Source organism: Cheilinus undulatus, linkage group 21 (genome assembly GCF_018320785.1).
Source record: "Cheilinus undulatus linkage group 21, ASM1832078v1, whole genome shotgun sequence".
In the NCBI taxonomy this organism is placed as follows: Eukaryota; Metazoa; Chordata; class Actinopteri; order Labriformes; family Labridae; genus Cheilinus; species Cheilinus undulatus.
Window position 1 is genome coordinate 25,212,419 of NC_054885.1, and position 24,726 is coordinate 25,237,144.

Consider the following 24,726-nt stretch of genomic DNA (forward strand, 5'->3'; position numbering starts at 1 on the left):
AAACTGTATAGTTTAATGTTCTTCAAATCAAACCTTTCATTTTAACAGTCTACAAAATCGTTAATTTACTACACTGTGCACTCATTGCTACAATTAAAATAACTATATTTAATATTATATTTAATTACATATAATAAAAGCATTTAGATTATTTTGAAAGTACTTTAAGCACTGTTTACAGACTGAAATATAAAGAGCTGCATCAGTAAAATCAAACTATTTTTCATCCTCTTTAGGTACATCCATATTTAAAACACTCAAAAAAAATATTTCATGTTAAAAAGTTCGCTGTAATTTAAAGAAATAGATTATTTTATCATTTTGTGGTCTTTTTTCTCATATCAGCTTTGACAGTGTTGGACACGACGCACAGATGCGTCAGATGTGTGTGTGTTAATGTGTGTGCGTTGGTGAGTGAGTGCGTTTGACTGGAGTTAGAACTTTGCTGTTTGGAGCTAACGGTGGACTCTGTGGCGCTCTATCAGAGTTTGTTTTGCTAAGTTTACTGCAGCTACTCATGTTACGCGTCTGATTGATGATACCCACAGCCAACAGCTGATGGACGTGTGACTGACAGACGGTGAGACGAGAAGGAGACATGACGATACAGCGACTCAAAGTTACAAAGTCACAAATAGCGGCACTAAAAGTGAGTCTGCGCGCATACACGAGCTAAACAAACGCTGTATTCTCCTCACAGAGACTGCACAAGTAACCAGCAGCAGCATCTCGTCATTTCGGACCTTTATGATGAACTCATTATGCAAAGGCGGATCATGTGCGGCCCCACGTAGCGCATGAGAAGGAGGGGGTGGGGGTTGTAGTGGTCATTTTAATGGATCACGGATCAGCTCCGTTTCTTCATAGGCTCTCTCACGAACAGATTTAAAGAGTCCAGGGCATCTTTGTGATCTTTTATAACTTCCAGTTTGGTTTTTTTTTCTGTAAGGACAGCTGTTGCTCCTACTGTCTGCGCAATATTGATCTTGCGAGATTTTTCCGCAACAAGAAATCTCTCTTGATCTCAAGAGATCTCGTCACACCCCTATTGTTTTTTGAATCACACAATTAACTAAATTAATTTTTTATGTTCATTGTGAAGTGCTTGAGTTCCAGATTTTTCCCTGTACAGTTAGAAGCTAGACCTACAGCTCACAAAAGCTGTATAATATTATGAAATCTTATTTTTCTGGCCTTCTTTCCACAGGTACTCTGAATACACCCAGCTACAGTCACGGCAACTGTCTATGCAGGAGGCCATTGAGAGTAAGGTGGCTGACCTAGACCAGTGGATCTCCCAGTACCAGGCAGCATTCTCCAACCTGGAGGCCACCCAGCTGGCCAGCCTTCTGCAAGACATCAGCAGCTCCATAGATCTGGGTAAGTTCCATTCACAGATGAGAACATAAATTTAAAAGAAGGACTATTTGAAAAAAAAAAAAAAAAAGGTTATTTATCATGTAAAATTAAAAGATTAGACATTTTATTTTCAAGGTGCTACTGGCATCTTACAGTGGGGGATGCTACAGAAAATCCATGAAATTAACGTTGAAATCTGTAGAGAGGCAGACCTGGGTCATATGTATGAAATTAGAATGAAATTAGATGTTTTATATTAGAGTTACACCCACATGTTTGATGGCGAAGGATCAAAATGGTTTCCATGATCACAGGGGCATCTGTTAATGAAGCATGTCAATGTCTAGACAGATATTGAGGACTTCAGGTGAAAATCAGAGCATGATAGGTTCAACACGCCAAGAGGAATACAGAAATGACCCATTTGAGTCAGTTCCTGTTGGCAGTAGAGGGCGCTATGATAAGCTGATTTCATGTGGGCGAGTTTGATACTGTTGTATTGCCATAAAACTTTGAAGACCATAGAATGATCCCCCCAAAGTTACATCGGTGAATAATTTTCCAAAAAGAGGCATTATTTTGAAATTTCGGTGAAGCTGGTGAACTTCCTGTTGGGATGTTGGCATGGGTCAATGAGACATTTTGCAGGTCTGATGATGATGATCCATATGCAGACCCAAAATTCATTAACCTGGGTTGAACAGTGTGCCGGGGGGGGTTAAGAAAAGTTGGTCAGTGGAGATATGACCCATTTTTTTCACTTCCTGTTGCCAGTAGGGAGCACTATGATATTTTTTGCTTTACCTGAGAATGTTGAAGAACTTAGGATCAAGTTTTTACAAAGTTACAGGAGCTTTAACCCTTTCATCTTGAGGCTCTTTTTCAGTGTTCAAGCTTGAAAAAGACATACTGAAATACAAGTGAGTATTTCTCTGCAACTACAGAGTCAACGTGAATAAGCTTGGCATCAATGTAAAGATAACTCTTAACAGATTTCAGCAAAATCCCTGTAGAAGTTACAGGGACTGATTAATAAAGATGGAAAATAGCATAAGTGATTTTTTTTTCTGCCTACAAATGTTTACACTTTTAGGGTAAACATCTCCTGTGTCACTGGCATGAAATATTGTCCAAGTATTGAGAGTGCCTTGTTTGCAGTAAAGTACTGTGTTTAGAGGAACAGTAGTTTTTTTTTTTTTTTACATCTTTTCATTCTACTGGTGGTGGTCTGAGTTGTTTTGTTTAGATGGAAAATGTGCTTGTTAGTTTGCCGTGATTTGTGGGCTTCAAACAGTGTGTGACAGGACTCTGTCCATGGACTCTGAGACTGCCTTTTAAAGGTTTTCCTCAGAGGAGAGCTAGCCCAAGATATGGGGGCTTTGGGGATGAAAGGGTTAAGTCATTTAGCACCATAAAAAATGCCTTATTGTCAAACTGTGATGAAGCTGGTGGATTTCCTGTTGGGATTTGGGCATAGGTCCAAGAGGCTTTGTTGTAGGTCTGATCATGACCTACAGTGCTGCAAAAAAGTATTTGCCCCCTTTCTGATTCCGGATTTGCATATTGATCACACTTAAACGTATTGGATCATCAAACCAATGTTGTTATCTCACAAAGAGAACCTAAGTAAGTACAAAATGCGGTTTCTAAATGATTATCTTATTTATAAAGGGGACAAATCCAAACCATTTCTGGCCCTATGTGAAAAAGTAATTGCCCCCCTTGTCAAATCATGAGTTAACTGTGATTAACCACGGTTCTTGGAAAGCTGAATTCAATTTCATTGGCCAAACCCAGGCCTGATCACCACCAGATTTGTTAAATCAAGAAATCCCTTAAATAGAACCTGTCAGACAAAGTGAAGTAGGCTACAAGATCTCAAAAAGAAACGCATCATGCCATGATCCAAAGAAATTCAAAAACAAATGAAAAACAAAGTGATTGATAGCTATCGGTCTGGGAAAGGTTTCAAAGCCATTTCCAAGCCTTTGGGACTCCAGCGAACCATGGTCAGAGCCATTATCCACAAATAGAGAAAACTGGGAACAGTGGTGAACCTTCCCAGGAGTGGTTGGCAATCCAAAAATTACTCCAAGAGTGCAGTGACGACTCATCCAGGAGTTCACAAAAGAACCCAGAAAGACATCCAAGACATCACTGGCCTCAGTGAAGGTCAGTGTTCATTACTCAACCATAAGAGAAACACTGGGCAAAAATGTCATCCATGGGCCGAGGTTGGTAGTAACACGATACATGTACTTGAGTAGGTTTTTTTTAAATCCTTCTTCTGAGAGTAGTTTTTGAGCGGAGTTCTTTTTATTTATACTCCGTTACATTTGTGATGAAAAAACTATGCTTTTTCTCTGTTACATCGGGCAATAGTCTGGTCACTACTTCTACTTGTCTATAATTTATTTTCATTAAGTAATTTTTTTTTACACTCAGCTGAGCTCTCATGACAGCATGAGGTAAAATCCTCAGCACCACAGAGTAAACGGAGGAGTGACCCCTTCCCCTTAACTATCAACAGCTGGATATAATGGCTGAAGATGTCTCCTTCAGAGGAGCATGTTCATCCCTGGTCCAACATCAAGACTCTTTGCCTTTCAAACAACGATGAACAACAGCCACATAATGTGCTGCCTACTGTGTCTACCTTAAACGGTGGAAATCTCCTGTTTCAAAAAAGCACGTCAAATCTAAGAAAGCATGTTATGTTAAGAAAGCTAAATAAGCTAATGACTGCACTGCTAGTTAGTGAAATGTATAAGTTCAAATCTCTGTTTTAACTTACAGACTAAGACACAGTTGTGTTACTGGTAAATGACGTATTGTGTCCAACCACCTATGAGACTCTGCCACAAATGTGATTTCACACGCCATTTAACATCGTAGGTGATACTATTATCATGTGTGTGGCATATCTCTTATATCAGTGATTATACCTAACATGGTTATAACGTGAGGCTAGTGGGCCAAAGTTTTCTTTGGTTTAATAAGTTTCAGTTTGGCTTGCCAAACTTGTTGAGTGATAATCAGGATAAAAATTCATAAATTGGAGATAAAAAGTGAAAGGGAAAAAGTCAGAAATGAGTCCAGTTCAAGAGATAAATTTCATAAATATGACCAAAAAAATCATTAACACATGATAAAAAATATGTATATAATGTGATCAAAAAGTAAGAAATACAAGGCACAAATTAATGTATGTGGGATTAAAATCATCATATAGAAATAAGATAGCTATTATGAGAGAAAGAGTCTGTTTTTCTCATTATATTGAATTTTTTACCCCATAATTGTGATTAACAAACATAACTTGACTGCTGCCTTGAGTATTAACCTAAGTTTTATTTCTTTTACTTTTGCCAAGTTCTGTCACTTTATTTCAACAATGTGCAGTTTACATTACTACCTCCAAATAATGTATTGTAATGCAATACGTTTTAATAAACTGCACAGAATGAAGTTACTCACTACTTTCGTAGTCTTTTAATGAGGTACTGTTTTACAATTACTCAAGAACTTATGTGTATAAGTACTTTCTCGAGTAATTATTATTGTGAAGTAACAGTACTGTTACTTGTGTACTGTAACTGAGTACTCTACCCACCACTGTCCATGGGAGAGCTCCAAGGCCAAAACCACTGCGGACCAAAAAGAATACATAGGCTCATTTCATATTTGCCAAGAAACATCTTGAAGATCCCCAAGACTTTTGGAGAAATACTAGTATGTGGACTGACAAGACAAAACTTGAACTTTTTGGAAGGTGTGTGGCCCATTACATCTGACATAAAAATAGTACAGCATTTGATAAAAAGAACATCATGCCAACAGTCAAACATGGTGGTGGCAGTGTGATGGTCTGGGGCTGCTTTGCTGCTTCAAGACCTGGACCACTTGCTGTGATTGATGGAACAATAAATTCTACTGTTGACCAGAAAATCCTGAAGGAGAATGTCCAGCCATCAGTTCATTTCTCTCAAGCTCAAGTGTTCTTTGGTTATGCAGCAGGACAATGACCTGAAACATACCAGCAAGTCCACCTCTGAATTGTTGGAAAAAAAAAAAAAAAAAAAAGGTTTTGGAGTGGCCAAGTCAAAGTCTGGACTTAAATCTTATTGAGATGCTGTGTTGTGACCTTACATGGGCAGTTCATACTCGAAAACGCTCAAATATGACTGAGTTAAAACAATTCTGCAAAGAAGAGTAGGCCAAAATTCCACCACTGCGATGGGAAAGACTCGTCACCAGTTATCACAAACGTTTGATTTCAATTTTTGCTGCCAAGGGTGGCACAACTAGTTAGTAGGTTCAGGGAGCAATTACTTTTCCCATAGGGCCAGAAAGGTTTGGATTTTTTTCCCCTTAATAAATAAGATTATTGTTTAGAAACTGCATTTTGCATTTACTTGGCACATGGCACTCTACAAATGCAATGCAGTTAAAGATAATCAAACTATTAAGTGTTTTACTTCTTGTCTCTGACTGTCCTTTTCTTTCAGGGCCTCCTAGCTATGTACCAGCTACAGCGTTCTTGCAGAATGCAGGCCAGGCCCATCTGATAAGCCAATGCGAGAGCTTGGAAGCAGAGATGAGCTCCTTGCTGCAGCAGCGCCGCGGATCCCTGCGTAGTTGTCTGGAGCAGCTGCACAGCTATGCTACAGTGGCTTTGCTGTACCCAAGGTCTACCCTGCTGCTCCATCGCACCCACCAGTGGAAAGTTTGGATGGAGGAACTCCTTAGAGATATGACGATGGAACACTGTCAACAAATTTACAGACAGTAAGAACCTGTGGCAGGCTTTCCTTCATAGAAAACAAATGATAAAAAGTTTGTGGTAATTAGGCTGCTAGTTTGCTTTTTTAAGACTTAGAAGTTAATTTAGCCACAGCAACTTTATTACAGATAAAGACACATATTCTCACATAAAGTTCTGCGAGTCTACTTAAAATGTTCATACACAAAGCTTTTAAAACTCCAACTGTTGCTACCTAACTAGCACATGCTTGTCTCTACTAGTGCATCTCAAAAAATTAGAATATCATGAAAAGTTCAATACTTTTTGTCACTTCTTTCTGAAAGTGAAAGTCATATATTATATAGACTTGTTACACATAAAGTGAAGTATTTCAAGCCTTTATTTCTTGAAATGTTGATGATTATGGCTTACAGATAAGAAAACCCAAAATTCAGTGTCTCAAAAAATTAGAATATTCCATAAGATCAATTAAAAAAAGGATATTTTCAACAGAAATGCCAGGCTTCTGAAAAGTATGTTCATTTCTATGCCTTCAATACTTGGTTGGGCCTCCTTTTACATGAATTACTGCATCAATGCGGCGTGGCATAAAGGTGATCAGCCTGTGGCACTGCTCAGGTGTAATGGAAGCCCAGGTTGCTTTGATAGCGCCCTTTAGGTCATCTGCATTGTTGTGTCTGGTGTCTCTCATCTTCCTCTTGACAATACCCCATAGATTCTCAATTTGCTGGTCAATCAAGCACAGTAACACCATGGTCACTGAACCAGCTTTTGGTACCTTTGGCAGTATGGGCAGGTGCCAAGTCCTGCTGGAAAATGAAATCAGCATCTCCATAAAGCTTGTCAGCAGACGGAAGCATGAAGTGCTCTAAAATGTCCTGGTAGATGGCTGCGTTGACTGTGGACTTCAGAAAACACAGTGGACCAACACCAGCAGATGCCATGGCAGCCCAAATCATCACTGACTTTGGAAACTTTACACTGGACTTCAAGCAACTTGGATTCTGTGCCTCTCCACTCTTCCTCCAGACTCTGGGACCTTGAATCCACGCTGCTTGAAGTCCAGTGTGAAGTTTCCATGGTCAGTTATGATTTGAAAGTGAAACAGAGCTGTCTACCCTGCAGGGCTGACTGTATCTTCCTCAGCATGTCAGAATTATACATTAAAAAAAAAAACTTTGATACACTATTTAGTAGTGTATGGTAGTGCAAAAAAGTCATGCAGACAATCATGCACGGTTTTAGTGTAGAATGGATTGAAGAGTAAGTACACTGGCACAGCTGAAGGTTTTGGGGCTGGCTGTTTATCAGTGATAGGTTGTCCCATCTACTTCCTGCAGGTAAAAGAAACGCAAGCGTAACGTAAACGTAAGCTTTCTCAGGAGAATCCATAGACTCTAAATATATTTGGTTCTACATTAAAACAGAATGACTGGTATGCTTGCGTTTTTTTAATTATCAAAATTATTCATTATATTTTTAAATTACATTAAAATTTTATTTTAATATTTCTTTGCAGATATGAGGTGCTCTTTGCTCCCCAGCCCCCTGTAGCCTTCTGCCAGTTCCTGTCGACTGTGGAGTTAACTTTGCAGCATCAGCTGGCTGACACCAATGAGTGTGTGATACAACAGACAGAGCGACTCAAGGCTGATGGCACAACTTTGGCCGCCTGCGAGGAGCAGCTACATGAAATTGAGCACTGTATTACAGTGTTCCTTCGGGAAAATGCAGAGTCTGGCTCACTCAGTATGGCATGCATCATCGCCTCTGCGCTCATCACACTTTGCAGGTTTAAGATGGTTTTCTTTACCTCCAACTGTCTTTTTTTCCAGTCAGGCTAATGTGTAATAGTGTAAGTGGCTTCAAGGTATGTTTCTTAAAAAAGCTGTGTCTCCATAGTCTTTAAATATCATGAAATTATGTGTTTAGAATGTTGTGCTTCCTGAAACAGAACATGAGAAATTCAGGGAAAATGACACAGTTCAGGTTAACAGAAGGAGACTATTGTATTTGCTGTGTCTCTAGGCGAAACTTGGTAATGGAGGGAGCAGCAGCTAGTGCTGGAGAGCAGCTGGTAGACCTGACATCTCGGGATGGCACATGGTTCCTTGAGGAGCTCTGCAGTTTGATTGGAAATGTCAGTGCCTTAGCAACACTACTACAACGCTGCCCAGATCTGGCCCATGACCTGGAGCTGCCTGCTCCCTCAGCTACCACCCAGGCTGTGTACCTGGCCAGTGCTGTGTACACCTGCTTGCAGGTATTTGCATCTCCAAAACTCATCCAGTAACTTTTTCTATAGATGTAGGCTGTGAGAAAGCCAGAATTTCTGACAGGTATGCTTCCTTCTTTTCAATGTAGGAACTGAACACCAACTTCCGTCAAATCATCTACCCAGAGGCACTGCGCTCTATGGTTAAAGCAGAGCCAACTCTGGAGTCTATGTTGGCAGAGCTGGAGCAACTTGTGGAGCAAGGCTCTGATGGTCTTGACCTCCAGGATTTGGCTGACAGTCTGCTGGCTAGTGCAGGCCTGGATCCTGATAGTCACAACCACTACCTTCACATAACTAGGCAAGTTGTTGTAATTTTACAATAAATTATTTTTAGTTAATCTCGATCAGACATACTCTAGCACTGCATTAGCTGATAGCATTGATAGCATTTTTTAATTTGAAAATGATTCAAGTTTAAGAATAGTGTCTTTGTGTGCTTAGGATGTTGCGTGCTCAGTACTCTGAACTGATTCAGCCTCGCAGCATGGATGGACCAGATCAGGATACACCAAAGATGTCTGCAGGTCAAATGTTGTTGGTGGCCTTTGATGGCATGTTCACCCAGCTTGAAACTGCCTTTGCTCAGTTCACAGAGAAGGTATCACGCTGTAAAGTTGTGTTTCATATGTAACAAAAATAATATCAAATCAAATGGCAGTCTTCCTCTCTATGTCAGCCCTTGTTTTTTATGGGCGCTTTTATCATCTTAAGTTTATGATTTTTTGCATCCAGTTTAGATTTGTGTGTGCTAACACCCCAGGTCAAAAAACACAAGCTATTTGTCTGGATTAAGCCAGCCAGCCTGCAGATCCACTAAAACCGAGATATGAAGCAGATGCATCAATGTAGACATTTTAAAGCTGTTGACTCAATTCACAAGCATTCTTTCATTATACAATTTAGCTTTCAATGGCTCTGTATTGAAAGCTGAATTTTATAATAAAGGATAATAAAGATTCATTTCAAACTGTAGACTTAAATTGTGTTCAACATGAGAGAACTTGAGGGGTGGAAGTTGTCAGGCCGCAGGACCAGCATCAAGGCTGTGATATTAGCCATGAGACATTACTGTAAACAACAGAAGAGCAGGACATAATGGTGTTATTTGTGTGTCTGATTGTGGAGGTAAAGCTTACACTGTTAGCATCCTGCCTCTTGTAATCCTGTAATTTTGTAACACTATGAAAAATCATACACTGGATCATAAATATTACAGTATTTTGGGGTTTGATGAAAAAGCACAAAGGCTTAGTTACAGTAGATAAATACTTTTGTTGCAGATTAATGCATTTATTTCTGTGCTGATAACAATGAAGTTAGCCCTATTTTCTTATTAAAGTTCTTCCGCTGCACATTGCCCTTAGCTTAATTCTCTGGAGATGCCATCAACCTGGAGCAAAGTAGACGTTCTGAGTGAAGCCCGGGCCACACAGCTTCACATCTTTGACTGCATAAGTCAACGGCAGCTGATGGAAGATGTATTCTTTCTTAAGAGACTGCAGACCATCAGGGATTTCTTCAGGCTTTGTTCTTCCTTTGCTCAGTCTCTTTCTGGTAAGTTCTCAACACTGCTACAGAGCAAATGAAGTTTTTTTGCATGACAGAGTAAATGACCAATCCACTGTAGCTAGCTGAGCACAAGCAAACTGTTCATAAGCCTAACAAGCCTAAAAAAAACAAAAAAAAAACAGTGAGCCACTAGCAAGGAAAAGTGTTATAAAGTCTGACATGATGTAGCCAACAAATGTTAGACATACTGATTTCCCTCATGAATCAGTGTTTTAGTGTTACTTACAACCAAAAAAAAGTTCAGTGACTGCAGACAGACTAGGGTTGAGTATCGTTTGGGTTTCTTTCAATACCAAAAAACAAACTAAGAAAGTGCTTTAAGTTTCTGCATTGTCTGATCATTTTCTAGTATTTTTTTCCTGCTGAGGCGAGCTCACCAATACATCATGCTGCGCACCGGTCTCTCCATTTAAGGCCATTGCTCATTGATGACCTCTCCCTCCCTCCACTATGAATAATGAATAATAACCTGTTCAGATCACTAAAAAGAGGGATTTCTCTGAAACAGAAATCAGATGATTGGCACCATAAATACTATTTTTGCACTGCAAGAGCAGTATCCTGTTGCACACTCATGTGAATAAAATTAAATACTTAAGCGGGTGCGCAAATAACAGCTGTCAGACAAATATCTTCAAAAGATACCAATCGGGCACAGTATAAGAAAATTAAACAGTTGTGAATTCTCAAAGCAAAGACTCACCTAATATTCATCCACTTTCGCGGTATCAGAGACAACTCCAGTAAAACAGACATGTGACCAGAGTAGAGACATTACTCAGTAGCGAAATAAAATAAAACATTCCTTCTCTGCTGAACTAAAACAAGCATGACTATATGAATTAAGTTAAGTCCAAGGCATTTTGAGCCTTTTATTTAGACTATGAGGGGGTGGGTTGAAGTGGTGCAAAATGCCACACAGAAATCCTTGTTTTGATTCGGTTCGGTAGGTATTATACGTGGCACCACGTTGGTACCGCAAGGTGCTTAACTGATGGTATAACACTTAAACAAAGATGGAGTGAGTTGTTAAACATTTAACTTTGTCAAATGTTGAATACAAAGATGTTATTCTTTAGCTCTAATCAGTTAAATATAGTTAATGATGAAATAAAATACTTTTACATTAAAACAGTATTATCAAAAAGCTACAAAACCATCCATAAACCACCAACAGCTTAATCTTGACTGCAAAACATGTTCAATGTTACTGCTAACTAATGATTAACATTACATTGTTGGAATCTATGTACTTAACATTAATCTGGATATGGTTATGTTAGGTGCTACAGCACAGACAACGTGGGCACACGGCACAATGTTTTCTTTTCTTTTTAACTTGTACTGATCCCATTCTTTAGACATTTTTCTGTTGTCTCTGCTGTTTGCCCTTTTTTCTTTCTGTTCTTTTTGGCCATCTGCAGTGACATTGCCAGGTTTTCAATTTAGTGAACCCTGACCCACAGGTGGTGATTTCAGAGGGTTTAGAGGGTCCATTTTTATGCTTTAATTTGTCATTTGATTAGCTTTATGTTTTGTAAAGGTGCACTTGTTTCATTAAAGATTAATTTAACATGTGGTGCAAGATTTTACATTCTAGCAAAATGATAAGTGCTATCATTGAGATGGTAGTGTAAGGGTGTTTGGGTAAATAGCAAATGGACTTGAGCTTGTAGAGCATTTTTGTAGTTTTCTGAGTACTCAAAGTGCTCTTAATCAGCAGGTGACACCTACCCATTAACTCCACATTCATCACTGATAGCGAAGGTTGCTGTGGAGAATTGTCCATCAGCATTAACAAATTCCATTCAAACGCATCCATACACATTTACACACAACCCACGCTGCAGTAAAAGCAAATTGGGCTTGTGTCTTGCCCAAGGACACACTGAAATGTAACTGTGGCAGCTTGGGATTGGACCCATGACCTTTCCAGTTGTAAAATAGCTGACTCTACCTGCTGACTGAGCCTTAGTCAACTCCTCATGACAGCTGTAATCTTACAGTACAGAAATGTGATCAGTAGTATTCAAAAGTCATTCACTTTTAATTTTGGCAAGCACATTTTTAAGGTGTAAAGCCCCTGTTACCTCTTGAATCTTGACTGCATGATTATGGTCCCTGACCTTTTTGCATCACTGCCTCAGTTACTTTTGGTGGCAACAAGTTGTTTTTTTTTTTTTTTACTCTGTTTGGTATCTTCTTTTAAAAAGTATGTATCCTTCTGTAATGCTTCAGGCTGTTGTAGCCTCTTTAAAAACACACTGTAGCCAAGAAGTGAGGGCACCTATTAGAAATTAATAATTTTTAGTGGTGTAACGTAACATATCATTTGACAGTGCACATGCACTGTGAAATGAGAGTTAGAGAGAGAGAGAGAGAGAGAACAGATGGACAGAAGCAAACTAAAATGGAAATTTAAAAAAAAACAAAGAAATCTTTCATTTTACTAGAACAATTTAAATTTGTACATTTTGGGAAAGTCCTCCCCACAGTCTTTAACCAACTGAAATGCTTAGGAGTCATTGAAATTCATTCTTGTAATTTAATGTATTTCATTAGTAGTCATTAAAATAATCAGTTCATCTTAAAGTAATCATCCCTTGATTAGACTGCTTGTCAGTCAATCATCCAAATACTTTTAGGCACCTGATAATGGGGCCACTTTTACTAAAATGGCTAGGATTTTTTAATTGTAAATGCCATTTGAAACCCCTTAACTGGAGTATCAGTCTACACTTCATTTACATTTGAATTGATTTTTCAGTTTAATGATTATTAAAAAAAAAGTTACTGAACTTTTGGGCAAATGCATTCTCTTACAAGTCAAAAGTTACAAGAGAATTTAAGCTTCCTAGAGTTTTTAATGCCTCTATCTGCTACAGATGCTGAGAAATTAGGATTTTAGTAAACACTGAAATTCTGTGCAGTTTCTTTGGAAACCCTCAGCTTATTACCACCACCTTTGACTCCATACACCTAGGTACTGGAATTTATTACTAACAACCCCTAGAAAGCTCAAGGGCTTTATGAAAAGCATTGCATTGTCATTTTATCTTGTTTTGTTTTTCTGTGTAGTATTTTAGGACTACACTCTCCATTTTTTAAACAAACTTGCACTTATTAAGTTCACTTATGTGTGTATGACACATCTCTTGTGTTCAGGTACCTGTCCACCAGCTGAAGACCTGTTACCTATGAACGGACCAGTTGGTTTGGGGAAAGCACTTTACCGGCGTCCCAGTGCAGCAGGAACAGGTGTGACAGTGGCCAGTGAAGAGCAGATGACCCGTCCTATCAAGGTGTTCACAGCCGAGTTTGTTCATCAAATGCTCATGGGTCTGCCCAGCCAAGCCCTTGGTCTGGCCCTCTGCAGCACCCTGTCTACCCTTAGCCTGGATGTTGTTGCCCAGGTAGAGACAAAGGACTTTGGTGCTGAAAGCAAGGTACTACAGTTTTGCATGTGCGTAATGTTTATGTTTTACATCTTGTGCCAGTCAGGTTTTTAATGCCTAACATGCAACAAGGTGAGATAATTCTAATATGCATGGTTTTTTATTCATTCAATAATTTTGAGGTATTTTTTAATTCTTTTCCTTTAGATGTTATTTGTGCTGCTTACACTTGCTTTGGTTAGTCTACACGATCTTATTCCTATGAAGCATTTGGGTCAGTATCATTATAAAGTGCCTTTCAGACTTTGCTGTTTCCAAAAAAAAATAAGTTGAGATTTTCCATTAAACTTTATATTCATTGTATAAAGTAGATGTTATACTGTTAGAAATGGATGTTGGTCAAGCTCAAACATTTTTTATAAATTAACTGCAAGCAGACAATGTACATGCAAACAGCAAAATATGTCCACCCTGTCAGGGACAAATTCAAAGTAGAATCAATAAATTATAATTAAAAAGTGATTATAAAATGTACATTTTCAGAAAGCTATTTAGTCCCTTTGTCAAAAAAATATTTTAGTCAATGGGAGAAGTATTTGGATAATTATGAAATTATGGCAAACTAGTTCCTTCTATATAAAATATGTGAGAGTTGCACTTTCTTTTCTCAATAAAATCTTAAATTAAAAATATCTGGTCAAAATTTCAATCAATACTATTTGGCTTTTGTTTGTTAATAAAGGAATCACACAAAAGGTTCTGCTAACTTTTGAAAATAATTTGTTTATTTTAGGGCTGTCAAAGTTAACGCGTTAATATCGCGTTAACTCAAATTACTTTTAACGCTGCTAATTTTTTGGTCGCATGATTAACGCATGCACGTTCTGTATGACCCTCGACCCATCCTGTAGTTTGCCAGACCAGGAAGTTGCGCCGTCGTGATGCGGTACAAGCGAGCAGAAATGGATAAAGGACAGAGACTTTTGAATGACAGGTTCAGCCTTCAGATCATGTCAGATAAGACTGAAGTTATTTTCTCCTACTGTCGACATAAATGGAGTTACAGGAAATTCGTAGAGTCTTAAATAGCCCGCACCACTCGCTGGCCATGCACACTGTTAATGCAGAGAGCCGCCCCCCTCGCCATGCTGAATATGTTTACAATGGAGACACTCAGACAACACTGCAGGGATGGACTCCCTATCCAGCATACTGGGCATTTCCCGGTGTGCCGATGCACTTTTGAGCCAGTATGATTTATTCATTTATTTAGGCTATTATATCTGCCATGAACCGGCACCACAGCTGTGCTATTGACTGTTGACTGGTCTGATTACGTCTCCTAAAGGTCCGTTTACCCGTCGCTCTCATCCCCACGCAGTTCCTGCTTGAAAGTGAAAGTATTCGGAAAAAAACGAAACTTACTAAAACGATCGACTGGAACTGTAAATAAATGCCAAATTTAAATAACAGTCAATCAAGATGCTGCAAAACTGTCAAAGACTCTGCAGTCCCTATAGAGATTGTCTGATGCATGGTGAATGTACAGCTGCATCATGAGGAGGAGGAGGGGGAGGAGACAGAGCAGCAGAGGCTGGTGTGTGACAGGAGAGTAGAGGTTAGTGAATGAGCTCTGTAGAGTATCATAATATAAGCTGAAAGCATTATTAGACTGTGGGTCTTCTTTATTTAGGAAAAAAAAGTGGTTTTAGATTAAATCCATAGCTCTTCTATGATGTATGATCACTGAGACTTCTTTTACTTTGTGTGTTCATGAGTTTTGGGAGGCAGCTTCACATGTGTGTTTATTGACATCATTCCAGTAAATCTACTGGACTGATGACAGTTATTTCTCAATGTCAGCATTTATTTTACATTTGGACTACATTTTTTAGTTTGAAAGTAAAAATATGATAAATAATAGCAGACATTTTTAAAGTAATTACTTGCTTTTTCTCTTGAGCAGGGCAGATGTGTCCACCTTACTCACATCAGAACAGTGAAACACCATTAGATGTGTCTGTGCCTTACTGCTGAGCTCTCAGCAGAGACTTGACTTCTTTATGTCCATGTGTGTTGATGAGATCTGTTGTTTGATGTTCAGCTGCTGAGAACAGGATTTAACTTCTAGAAGTCTAAAGTTTGACTCTACATTGTGGTATTATTCAGTAATGTTACATTAGCATTTTTGTCCACTTGTGTGATAAGGGTATTTAAATCTTGAGAAATAGTACTGTAAGGTACATTTAGAACAGAAAAAAAGTGCAATTAATTTGCGACTAATCACGAGTTAACTATGGAATTTGTGAGATTAATCGCAAATAAAATTTTTAATCTTATTGCAGGGCTGTACAGTGTGACATATATGTTGCAAATGCTATGAGAAAATTGGTCTGTGCTAAGAGGTTTTCACTCATCGCACAGGTGCTATGACAAAGTGAGAGGTGCATGCATGCCAGACGCGCAGATAAGACTTTAGGTTTGACTTGTTGCCCCAAAAACTTCACTCCACTTTGATCTGAGATCTGAATTTCATGCCCAGCCCATTTATTTCTTATTCCTAATACATTTTGGACTCAAGCGGAATGTTTTTTCCTCTCGTGATGCGCAATCCTGTGTGTCTGGACAGGCTCAGGGCAGACGCAGTACAGGTGTCATTATGTTGAAGAAGAGCGCTGCTATAATCCCAAGTTTTATTTTAAGGCACGTAGGCTAGACGATGTTAAAAACGTTTATCTACTAGCTTACTTCTCCACTAGCCTCGTCCTTTCCAATTATGTACTGATGGTGAATTGGCTGTCAGTGAGAGGACAGAGCTCTCAGTCTGCGCTAACCTCTGATTAAAGATTAATATATAAAACGATGGATTTTTTTCTCCACTAATATCGCTGCTGCTGCTGTTTGGTTAACAAGACTGTACGCGCCTGAATTAAGCATACAGGTCCGATATGACACGGACAGACAGAATGCAGTGTACGAGGGAGAGATGAGGGAGAGAGAGAGACAGAAAGAGAGAGAGAGACAGGAGCACGGAGGAGTTTAACAATACAGCCCCACACTTAATAAATGTTGTGTCTATTGTTAGGGTAAAGACGCGATTTGGAGATAGTTTTTTTTTTTTTTTTTGTTACCGTTGAACTCCAATAGTACTGATGTTATGATTACACTGTTAGAGAGAAAAAAGCATCTGTTCATTTACATTAGCTCTATAAACATCAGACCCCAGAGTGATACTACAATATGGACCAATCTTTAACAGTGTTTAATTATTTCTGCTAATCTTAGGAATATTCTCCCATACTCTGAGTATCAGTAAATATATAAGGGGTCTCCAAACTATGGGCTGTGGGCCAAATGTGGTCCTTGGTCCTTTTCAATCGACCAGCAAGAAATCCATTAAATAAAGCCCACATAAGAACATAAAACTTTACTATATTTATTAGTTTGACAAGGAATGCACAATATTGGGGTTTTTACAATATGGGGATATTTACAAATTAAATTTAGCTGATATCAATACCAATATATAAATGTAGTTTAGACCTAACACTTCAGTCCTTGAAACACAGTTTAAGGATGAACGAGGAAACATGCTTCAGTCTCTAGAACACACTAAAGTTAAAGTAAATCGGATGAACACAGAAAAAGACTTCAGCTGTCTATTGGTCCTGCCAAAAGTAAATAAAAAACAAAAGATGAATACAAACAAAAGGCTTCCAGCAGCAAATAGCAGCACAAACTGAGCTCATTTGCTCCTCTGTCTGATCTCAAGGTCTGATTTCCAAATCATACTGCTACTCTATTCATCTTCAAACACCAACTGTTCTGTAAAGTTAGTCAGCTTCCAGCAGTTTGCTCTTGTTTTGTGTCTGAATGTGGAGATGAACCATCAGCATCTCTCTTCTCTGTGATTGGCTGTTTGCTTTGGTAGACATTAATGAGAGCTGTAATTTTGGCTGTTTTGGTTTTGTTTTCAAGTATATTCACTTACTAAGCATATATTTTGGTTACATGTTGGTTTGAGAGATGTAAGAAAAAAATGTATATTTTGTGCTACAGGTTTTTGTTCTGTGCTACAAGATTGTCAACCTCTGTAGCACCAGCGCAGACAGCCCTAGTTTATTTTCATAAAACATGGAAATGAAAGGGTGGACAGTGACATGACAGGGTGGACAATTTCATTAAAATGCATCATAAATGCAATAAATCTACAGGAAATGAATGAATGGAAAACATGTCAGAGGTCCTTTTCCCATGTAGAGGGAAATTCAAATTCAAATGTTTTCACAAAATTCACGAAATCAAAGATTTCAGACTGTTGGTTGGGAGGCTGTCCCTCAGCCTGTGACAGGAGCTGAAAGTAGAGCTTTGTGATAGTAGGAGCTAGGCTCACTGGCTTTTATGTCTTTGTAAAATTTGATGGTTCTTTTTTTGATTGAGATTAAAAGAGGAAATTGGCCTAATTCTGCTCTGCACCCATTGTTGATGATGTTTCTGTGGACCCTGAGAAAACTCTTATAGATCTCTGTATGCTGCGTCTCTATGGGGTGTTTGTCCCATCTGTCATCATTTAGATTTGTAAGAGGAGCCTACACTTCACTACCATAGAGTAACATTGGTTCAGTCACTGATTTAAAGGTCTGGAGCCAGATTCTGATTGGTAAATGAACATTTAAAGATTTCTTGAAATAAAAAGCCCTTCTTCCTTTCTCTCTGAGCTCATTCACAGCCAGATTAAAATTTCCTGTGTGAGTGATTTTTAGTCCTAAATATGTGAATGCATGTGTGTGTTCTAAGTCTGTGGATTCTTAAGTAAATCCCTGTGGGTTTCCCTGACTTCTGCATCGATTCTGGAAAATCAGAATTTTAGTTTTGTCCAACTGTCAGGGCCCAGACAGAAATTTTGCAGATTATCCACTTGTTGTCCACTTGCTATCTCAGTTTCTTTTGAGTTAATTCCTTGAAAAAGACAATTCAAAACCTTCCCTTAAACACTTTAATGGCAATCCAGGTAAACTAGACTTGTTTTATAGGCTTGCTGGTACCAATATCACCAAAAAAGTCAGTATTATCCACTTTAACTATCTATAGCACATGCTGTTGTAAAATGTTAAAATATGTGAAACATTATCAGCATGTGGCATGAACCATGCATATGTTCTTCCTGTCTCAAACCATGTCCACCCTGTCATGGAAAGTTTTCTGACAGGGTGGACAATAACAGGGTGGACATTTTGGCCAATGTTGGCTTTTATTCAGCACATGGTGGACCTTCAGTAAGCTACATGATTCAGTTAGCAAGGTGACTGTGTATTGATTCACAAACATATTTCAAATTTCTTAAAAGTTTTATAGTAACTGATATTTCACCATGACAGGGTGGACATGTTAAGCTTCACCACATGCAACTGCGCACGTAATATGATGAAAGTTACAAAATACAAGTGTAAATAGTTTCTCTGCAACTAGCCACTGTTTCAGTCTCAACTGAAGGAAGATCAAATGGTGGTAGTAATGCCACTGAAAACACCAGAGGGTTTCTTAAAGGTGCAGTTACCCCATAATGACAGGGTGGACAGCAATTTCAGGGACACATGCAAAGTGTTCAATATAATTATCAAAATAGAGTATAAATTATCAAAATAACTTGTTTTATCAAATAACTTGTGGATAATTAAACCATGCAAAAAAAAAATTGGATCATTTAACTACTTATTACACACATTGTAGTTAGCAGAGCAGTGTTAGGGACATGCCAAAGGAAACATATTTCAAGAGACTTATCATTGTACTGACGTGTGTAAATGTTTGGTTATCTATAATAAGACCTCAGATTTTTATTATTCTGCTATATTTTTATGATAACAGTGATTCTGATGGGGACACCAAAAGGCACTTTATAGTGATATTGACCCATTTAGAGATCGTCAGAAATGTTTACAACTTTGTTCAGATTGTGTACATAAATATTTTTGGCACCCTTATGGTTTAGAAATCTATGTAGCAGTCCCATCTGGGGCAGTTAAAGCTATTTTTAAGCTAATTTTTTAGACTAAATTTTAAGTTTCACTTTCATTATCAGCCACCTAATCGCTGCTCCATCGGGAAGCAGAAGGGGAGGGATTAGGGAGTGTAGAGCTACAAAGGTAGAATGTGTTATTATTCACAGTGGTATTTTAACTGTCATCCATACTGGACAGGTTTTCTATTTTTCAAACAAAAATTACCAACACAACTCTGTATGAGCCGTGCGATGTTAGCAATGAGATTGATAGGGCGGTTGTAACATTTATGTTTTATATTTACACCGACATACCTTGGTTTTAAAGAGTTGGCTTTTTTCCCTTTTCCCATGAAATTAATTTAAATCTCTTGATAAACTGTCAAACCTGACAAATCAACCAGACATGTTTCCCTATTTACAACCAGGTAGTTTTCAAATAAGTAGAATTCCTCAGTTAACAACACTAGGTAAAAACCTAGTATATGGCTGACCGCAACTATTTGGGATGCCTGTTGAAATGCCTGAAATGTGTGCTCTGGCAGAGTGACTTTGTCACGATTGTTAGTAGTTTATTATATTTAGCCAAAGATATAGTAAGTGGTTACTGAAATGTAAAAAGCTACATATTGCCCTCTCTCTCTGTCTGTCTCCTTCTGTGTGTGTGGAGATGAAACCTGAGCAGTGTCATCCCCCTCCCCTCCTGCTTTCTTCTACCACATCTTATTGGTTAAGCACGGATACTCATCGACTCAGCTGCAGGTAGAGAACAGAGGGGAAAATACGCTCTCTGTATTCTTTGCTATTACTGCGCGAATGGAAGACAACACTACAGGAAAGGAGCAAAATGCTCTCCTCTGCACAAGACAAGCTGTCGGTGTGGCTCTGTGCCCTGATTTCAACAAGAACAGCACCTAGTTCGGAGTAAACAGCAGCCATGCAGCAATAGACCGGGAGTGGAGAAAGAACATTTTTTTTGTCACAGAAAGATTTCTGTGTTGCTCTCTGCGCTTTGGATTGGATTTGGATTGGTTTGGTTTTAGACACATTGTCTGGTTCAGACAAAAGTGCCGCTTGGCTCAGTCCCAGCCTGGGGACACAACATTACAAGAACACGGCAAAAAGGCAGTCCTATGCACAAGACAAGCTGTCAGTGTGGTTTTGTGCTCTGGATTTAAGAACAGCGGGCAGGTCGTAGTAAAGTGGAGAGATAAGATTTTTTTCTTTCACAGAAAGAAACCTTTCCCCCCTCAACTATCATATACTCATGCCAAAGCAGGTCAGCAGAGGAGTGAAAAACATCTTTTCCAACATGAAAAGCATATAGGTTGTTTTATTCTTTGTCATACAGAAATGTGGCCCAGTTCTGGTGAAACAGAGGCTAAAGCTATATCTGAGTATTTAGAGCTGTGGAGGCAGCCATTACAGGACTTTCAGCACAAGTAAACCCCACCCATAGAGCAACTCTGTATGTATAGTTGTAGTTAACACAGCGGAGGCCGCCATCCCTGCCAGCATTCAGTAGGAGCAATCGCAACTCTATATTGTATGGCTCATACAAAAGGATCTCTCACTCAGGTACTTAGTGACAGACATACTCAGACACAGACATTGCCATGTGTAGGGCTGACCTCAGCTGTCAGCCAAAAACTAAGGGACTAAAAGCCTGCTATGAACTACTCTACAGATACAGTACATAAATGATAATGGGTTGTCCTTATCAATAAATGGAGAGGTCTAGGGGATAGTTGAGTTATTTATTACTGCACCTGCCAGAACAAAAGAGAGCTGATGTTTTTCATATAGATTCTGTTGTTGTTTTTTTGTGTGGATGATGTTTGCCTGATTAAGCTGTGTTAAAGACAAATTTCTGTCTTTTTATCTTGGAACAGACAAATAAAGTTCTATTCTACTCTATTCTAGATCCAAATATGCACTGAAATGAGTCGTATTGCAGATGCATAAAAAACGTCAAGTACATCATTAATACAAAATAATGGTGGTCTTTGTGGTTCAGCAGCAGTGAGGGATGTGTCAGTAGTGGTGGATCAGAAGACTGTGAGACTGATATTGTCATATACAGATTGGCCTTGTGGTAAACTTTCTGCAGTTTTCAAAAGCCAAGCATCAAGGGTTCTTCTTCTTCTTCTCTGGGGCTTAACAGTGGGTCACCTTCCACGGTGCCACCAACTGTTTTGGAAATTAGTTTTGTGAGAAAGAAAACAAATGGCTTTTTTATCTGTTGATTGTATCAGCTAATATTTTATTACCAGAATTAAAAGAATTTATATAATATATGCAATATTGGCTGATGATTTATCAGTACTGATAATGATCATGCATCCTTAATTATTTCAATGTTATTTTTCAGTATTGTATTTTTCATAAATTGGCAGAAATTTCTGCTATCACTTGTTTGATGGAGTACTGATTGTAGATTAATCAGAAAAAAAAAAAAAAAATCAAAAAACTAGTATGAGGCTGCAACATGACAAGATACAAAAAGTGAAGGGGGTCTGAATACTTTCTGAATGCACTGTAAAACCAAAGATGTTACAGGAGCAGTTATACATCTGTGTACTCTTTGTAGCTTTTGGTTTGCTTCTCATCATTTTCTTACCAAGTATAAGGAAGGTGAGTCCTGGAGGTTCAGTTACGCTAGTAATGCCAAATTAGTTGAACTGTTTTGACTTAAAACAATGCTAATGCAATGGTGTTTAATGAATTCATAGTCAAGTAAAGGTGCACAGAGCAAACACTGAAGTGCTCTTTTAATGTTTTAGTGAGAAACTCACAAAAGATCACCACCTATCAGACATGCTTTGCACTAAACAGCTGTTTTGACTTTAAAGGTTCCTCTGGATGAACTTTGTAAAAAGGCAGTGGAGCAGAGCTTGGCATCTGGCAGAGTTTCCCAGTTGCTGCTTAACAGAGCCACAGTGCTTGTCTCCTCCTATGACACCGCCTGGAAAAAGGTAGACCTACTCAGAAGGCTGGAGGCCAACCTTGAGGCTGTCAAGGCCAGCCTACAGAGGAGCCAACTGCACATTGCCATGTTTCAGGTATACACAAAATTAGATTATTCCTTGGAATAGAAAAATGGAACTGTAAATAATGTTCATCCATAGAAATATCCTGTGGCCTGTGTCCCCAGCCTCTGTTTTTTGCACTGGCAGTGCACTCTCAGTGGACAGCAGTTCAACTTTCATAACATAACCACACTTGTCAATGCCACTTCTCTCTCACTGGCCAATCAAATTCAAGAAGGGGTCAGACTTCTGATAGTGGCAGAAGATAATCCAATCTGAATCATTGTTTTAAGGGTAAAGTTTCAAGGTCTACAGCTGCTGCCTATGTCAGGACAGGATTCCTTTACAAAGTGTTTAAGTTTTCTTTTAGATATTTTCAATCTATTTAAAAACAAGGTTGCAAATAATACAAAGGAAAGCAGATGTCAACTTCCTTAACCTAGTAGCAATAAATGCTGCTGGGAAGCACTCTGAAACTGAGGTTCTGAGGGCTGCCAGCGCTAAAAGCACAGCCCTGGACACAGGCCCATATGCATATAATTACCACCTAAAAGTTAAGACTTTAGTATTTTAGTTTGAAGTGTATGATTTTTTTGAACTTGTATATGCCATTTGCTAAAATTGTAAGTAAATATGTCTCATATTTGTTAGCTACACTTACAAGTCAGAACTGATAGATTTTATGTTATGCTTTCAAGTTACCTACCTAAACTATAGAATGATTGTTGTTAGTAAATGACCCTTAGGTGTAATATCTTGTTTTTTTTTTTATTTGTTTTTCTGTCCAGTGGTTGCATGAGGATGTTCTGGGCCCCAGTAGTCAGCCTCTAAGTGTTAGCATTCCTCCTCGGTCTGTCATTCTTGGCAACATGAAAAAAAAGATGTACAAGCTGAGTCAGGATGAGGGAGCCATAGTTGCCATTCAGGTTAGTACACCCCATTAAGCCTTCTTGTGGAATTTATCATCAAGCATATATTCCCACACACACATGTTACTATAGTTCTTAGTCTGTTCAAGAAAAGGCTGGTTTTAATATTACTATTGTAAGGACTTTCAAGATAACATGCATATACTCACCAACATGAAGAAACATGCCGAAACACTACATCTGTTGATGTGCAAACTTCCTTGTTTAAGAAATTGTGCCTGTGTGTGAGTGTGTACTTGTGTTTGGGGGTTAGACAACAAAAGCAAGTAACAGATCAGATACAAGTTAATGGTGAATTTACTCAAATATGTGAAGACCAGAGTAAAATGTAGGCAACAATGTATCATAAAAACAGAAATTTAAATATCTAAAAATTTTAAAAAGGATTAAACAGTAAATCAACCTGTAATGAAATCCTACTCATATTATTGATATATGCCAATGATTAATTATTCGCAAAACCTTAGGGTTGGGTATCGTTTGGGATTTTTTCTGATACCAGTGCTAAATTGATATTTTTTCCACGATGCTGGTACCTAAGGTGCCTGAATCAAACCTTTAGAGAGGAAAAAAGTGTGTTGAAAGTTAGCAGGAGACTAAAAGCCATCTGGGTGTAGTAAATGATTCACAGAAATAAAAATGCAAAGGTGGTTTAACAAAAGGAAACCAGTGTAACTTAACACATAGATCACACAAATTCCACAACGATTTTTTTGCATCATACATGTTGCAGGTCTCATCAGACCCATGACATGTTTTTGGGGAAAAGGGGTAAAGAGTGCACTCTGTACACCATGCAGCAGCTGCATTACCTAAACAAATGCTCCATCAAAAAGAGAGGCTGTTATGGACTGCAAGCCTTTTCAAGAGAGATGGAAGGAAGAGTATTTCTTTTTTTATTTGATTTAAACAAGTTGACAAGATTTTATCAGCACATCAGCAAATGCTTGATTGACCCGCATGTTGTGGTTTTAAAACACCTGGCAGTAATACTATATACTGCTGTAAATATTTTGGAAGATTTAATGGTATTAGAAAATGAATACTACCCAACCCTCCCCCTGATTATTATTTAATTTAATTTCAGTAGCCAAGCCAGGGCCAGGTTACTGCCAGACAGGTTGAATCAAGAAATTACTTAAATAGAACTTTTCTGACAAAGTCAAGTAGGCCAGAAGATCTTAAGAAGCAAAAAACCCTGGAAAGGGTGACAAAGCCAGTTCTAAGGCTTGGGAACTCCAGCCAAGGGCAGTGAGAGCTATTATCCATAAATGGAGAAAACGTGGAACAGCAGTGATCCTTTCCAGGAGTGGCTGGCCGACCAAAATTAAGGGCATCGGCAACTCATCCAGGAGGTCACAAAACAATCTAGAACAACATCTTTTTGGAAAGTGTATGTTC

General features: G+C 38.6%; 1 protein-coding gene across 6 annotated transcripts in view; it reads left to right on the forward strand.

Annotated features, from left to right (window-relative positions):
- The window catches only part of smg1 (SMG1 nonsense mediated mRNA decay associated PI3K related kinase), a 247,249-nt gene that overhangs the window by 205,102 nt on the left and 17,421 nt on the right, over positions 1-24,726 (forward strand). For all 6 annotated transcript variants that reach the window (XM_041777927.1, XM_041777929.1, XM_041777930.1 and 3 more), the window contains 10 exons: positions 1,208-1,380; positions 5,868-6,147; positions 7,644-7,916; positions 8,153-8,387; positions 8,489-8,700; positions 8,844-9,000; positions 9,767-9,956; positions 13,137-13,417; positions 22,220-22,429; positions 23,185-23,322. In XM_041777927.1, coding sequence (XP_041633861.1) covers positions 1,208-1,380; positions 5,868-6,147; positions 7,644-7,916; positions 8,153-8,387; positions 8,489-8,700; positions 8,844-9,000; positions 9,767-9,956; positions 13,137-13,417; positions 22,220-22,429; positions 23,185-23,322 — 2,149 coding nt within the window. The remainder of the gene's footprint in view (positions 1-1,207; positions 1,381-5,867; positions 6,148-7,643; positions 7,917-8,152; positions 8,388-8,488; positions 8,701-8,843; positions 9,001-9,766; positions 9,957-13,136; positions 13,418-22,219; positions 22,430-23,184; positions 23,323-24,726) is intronic.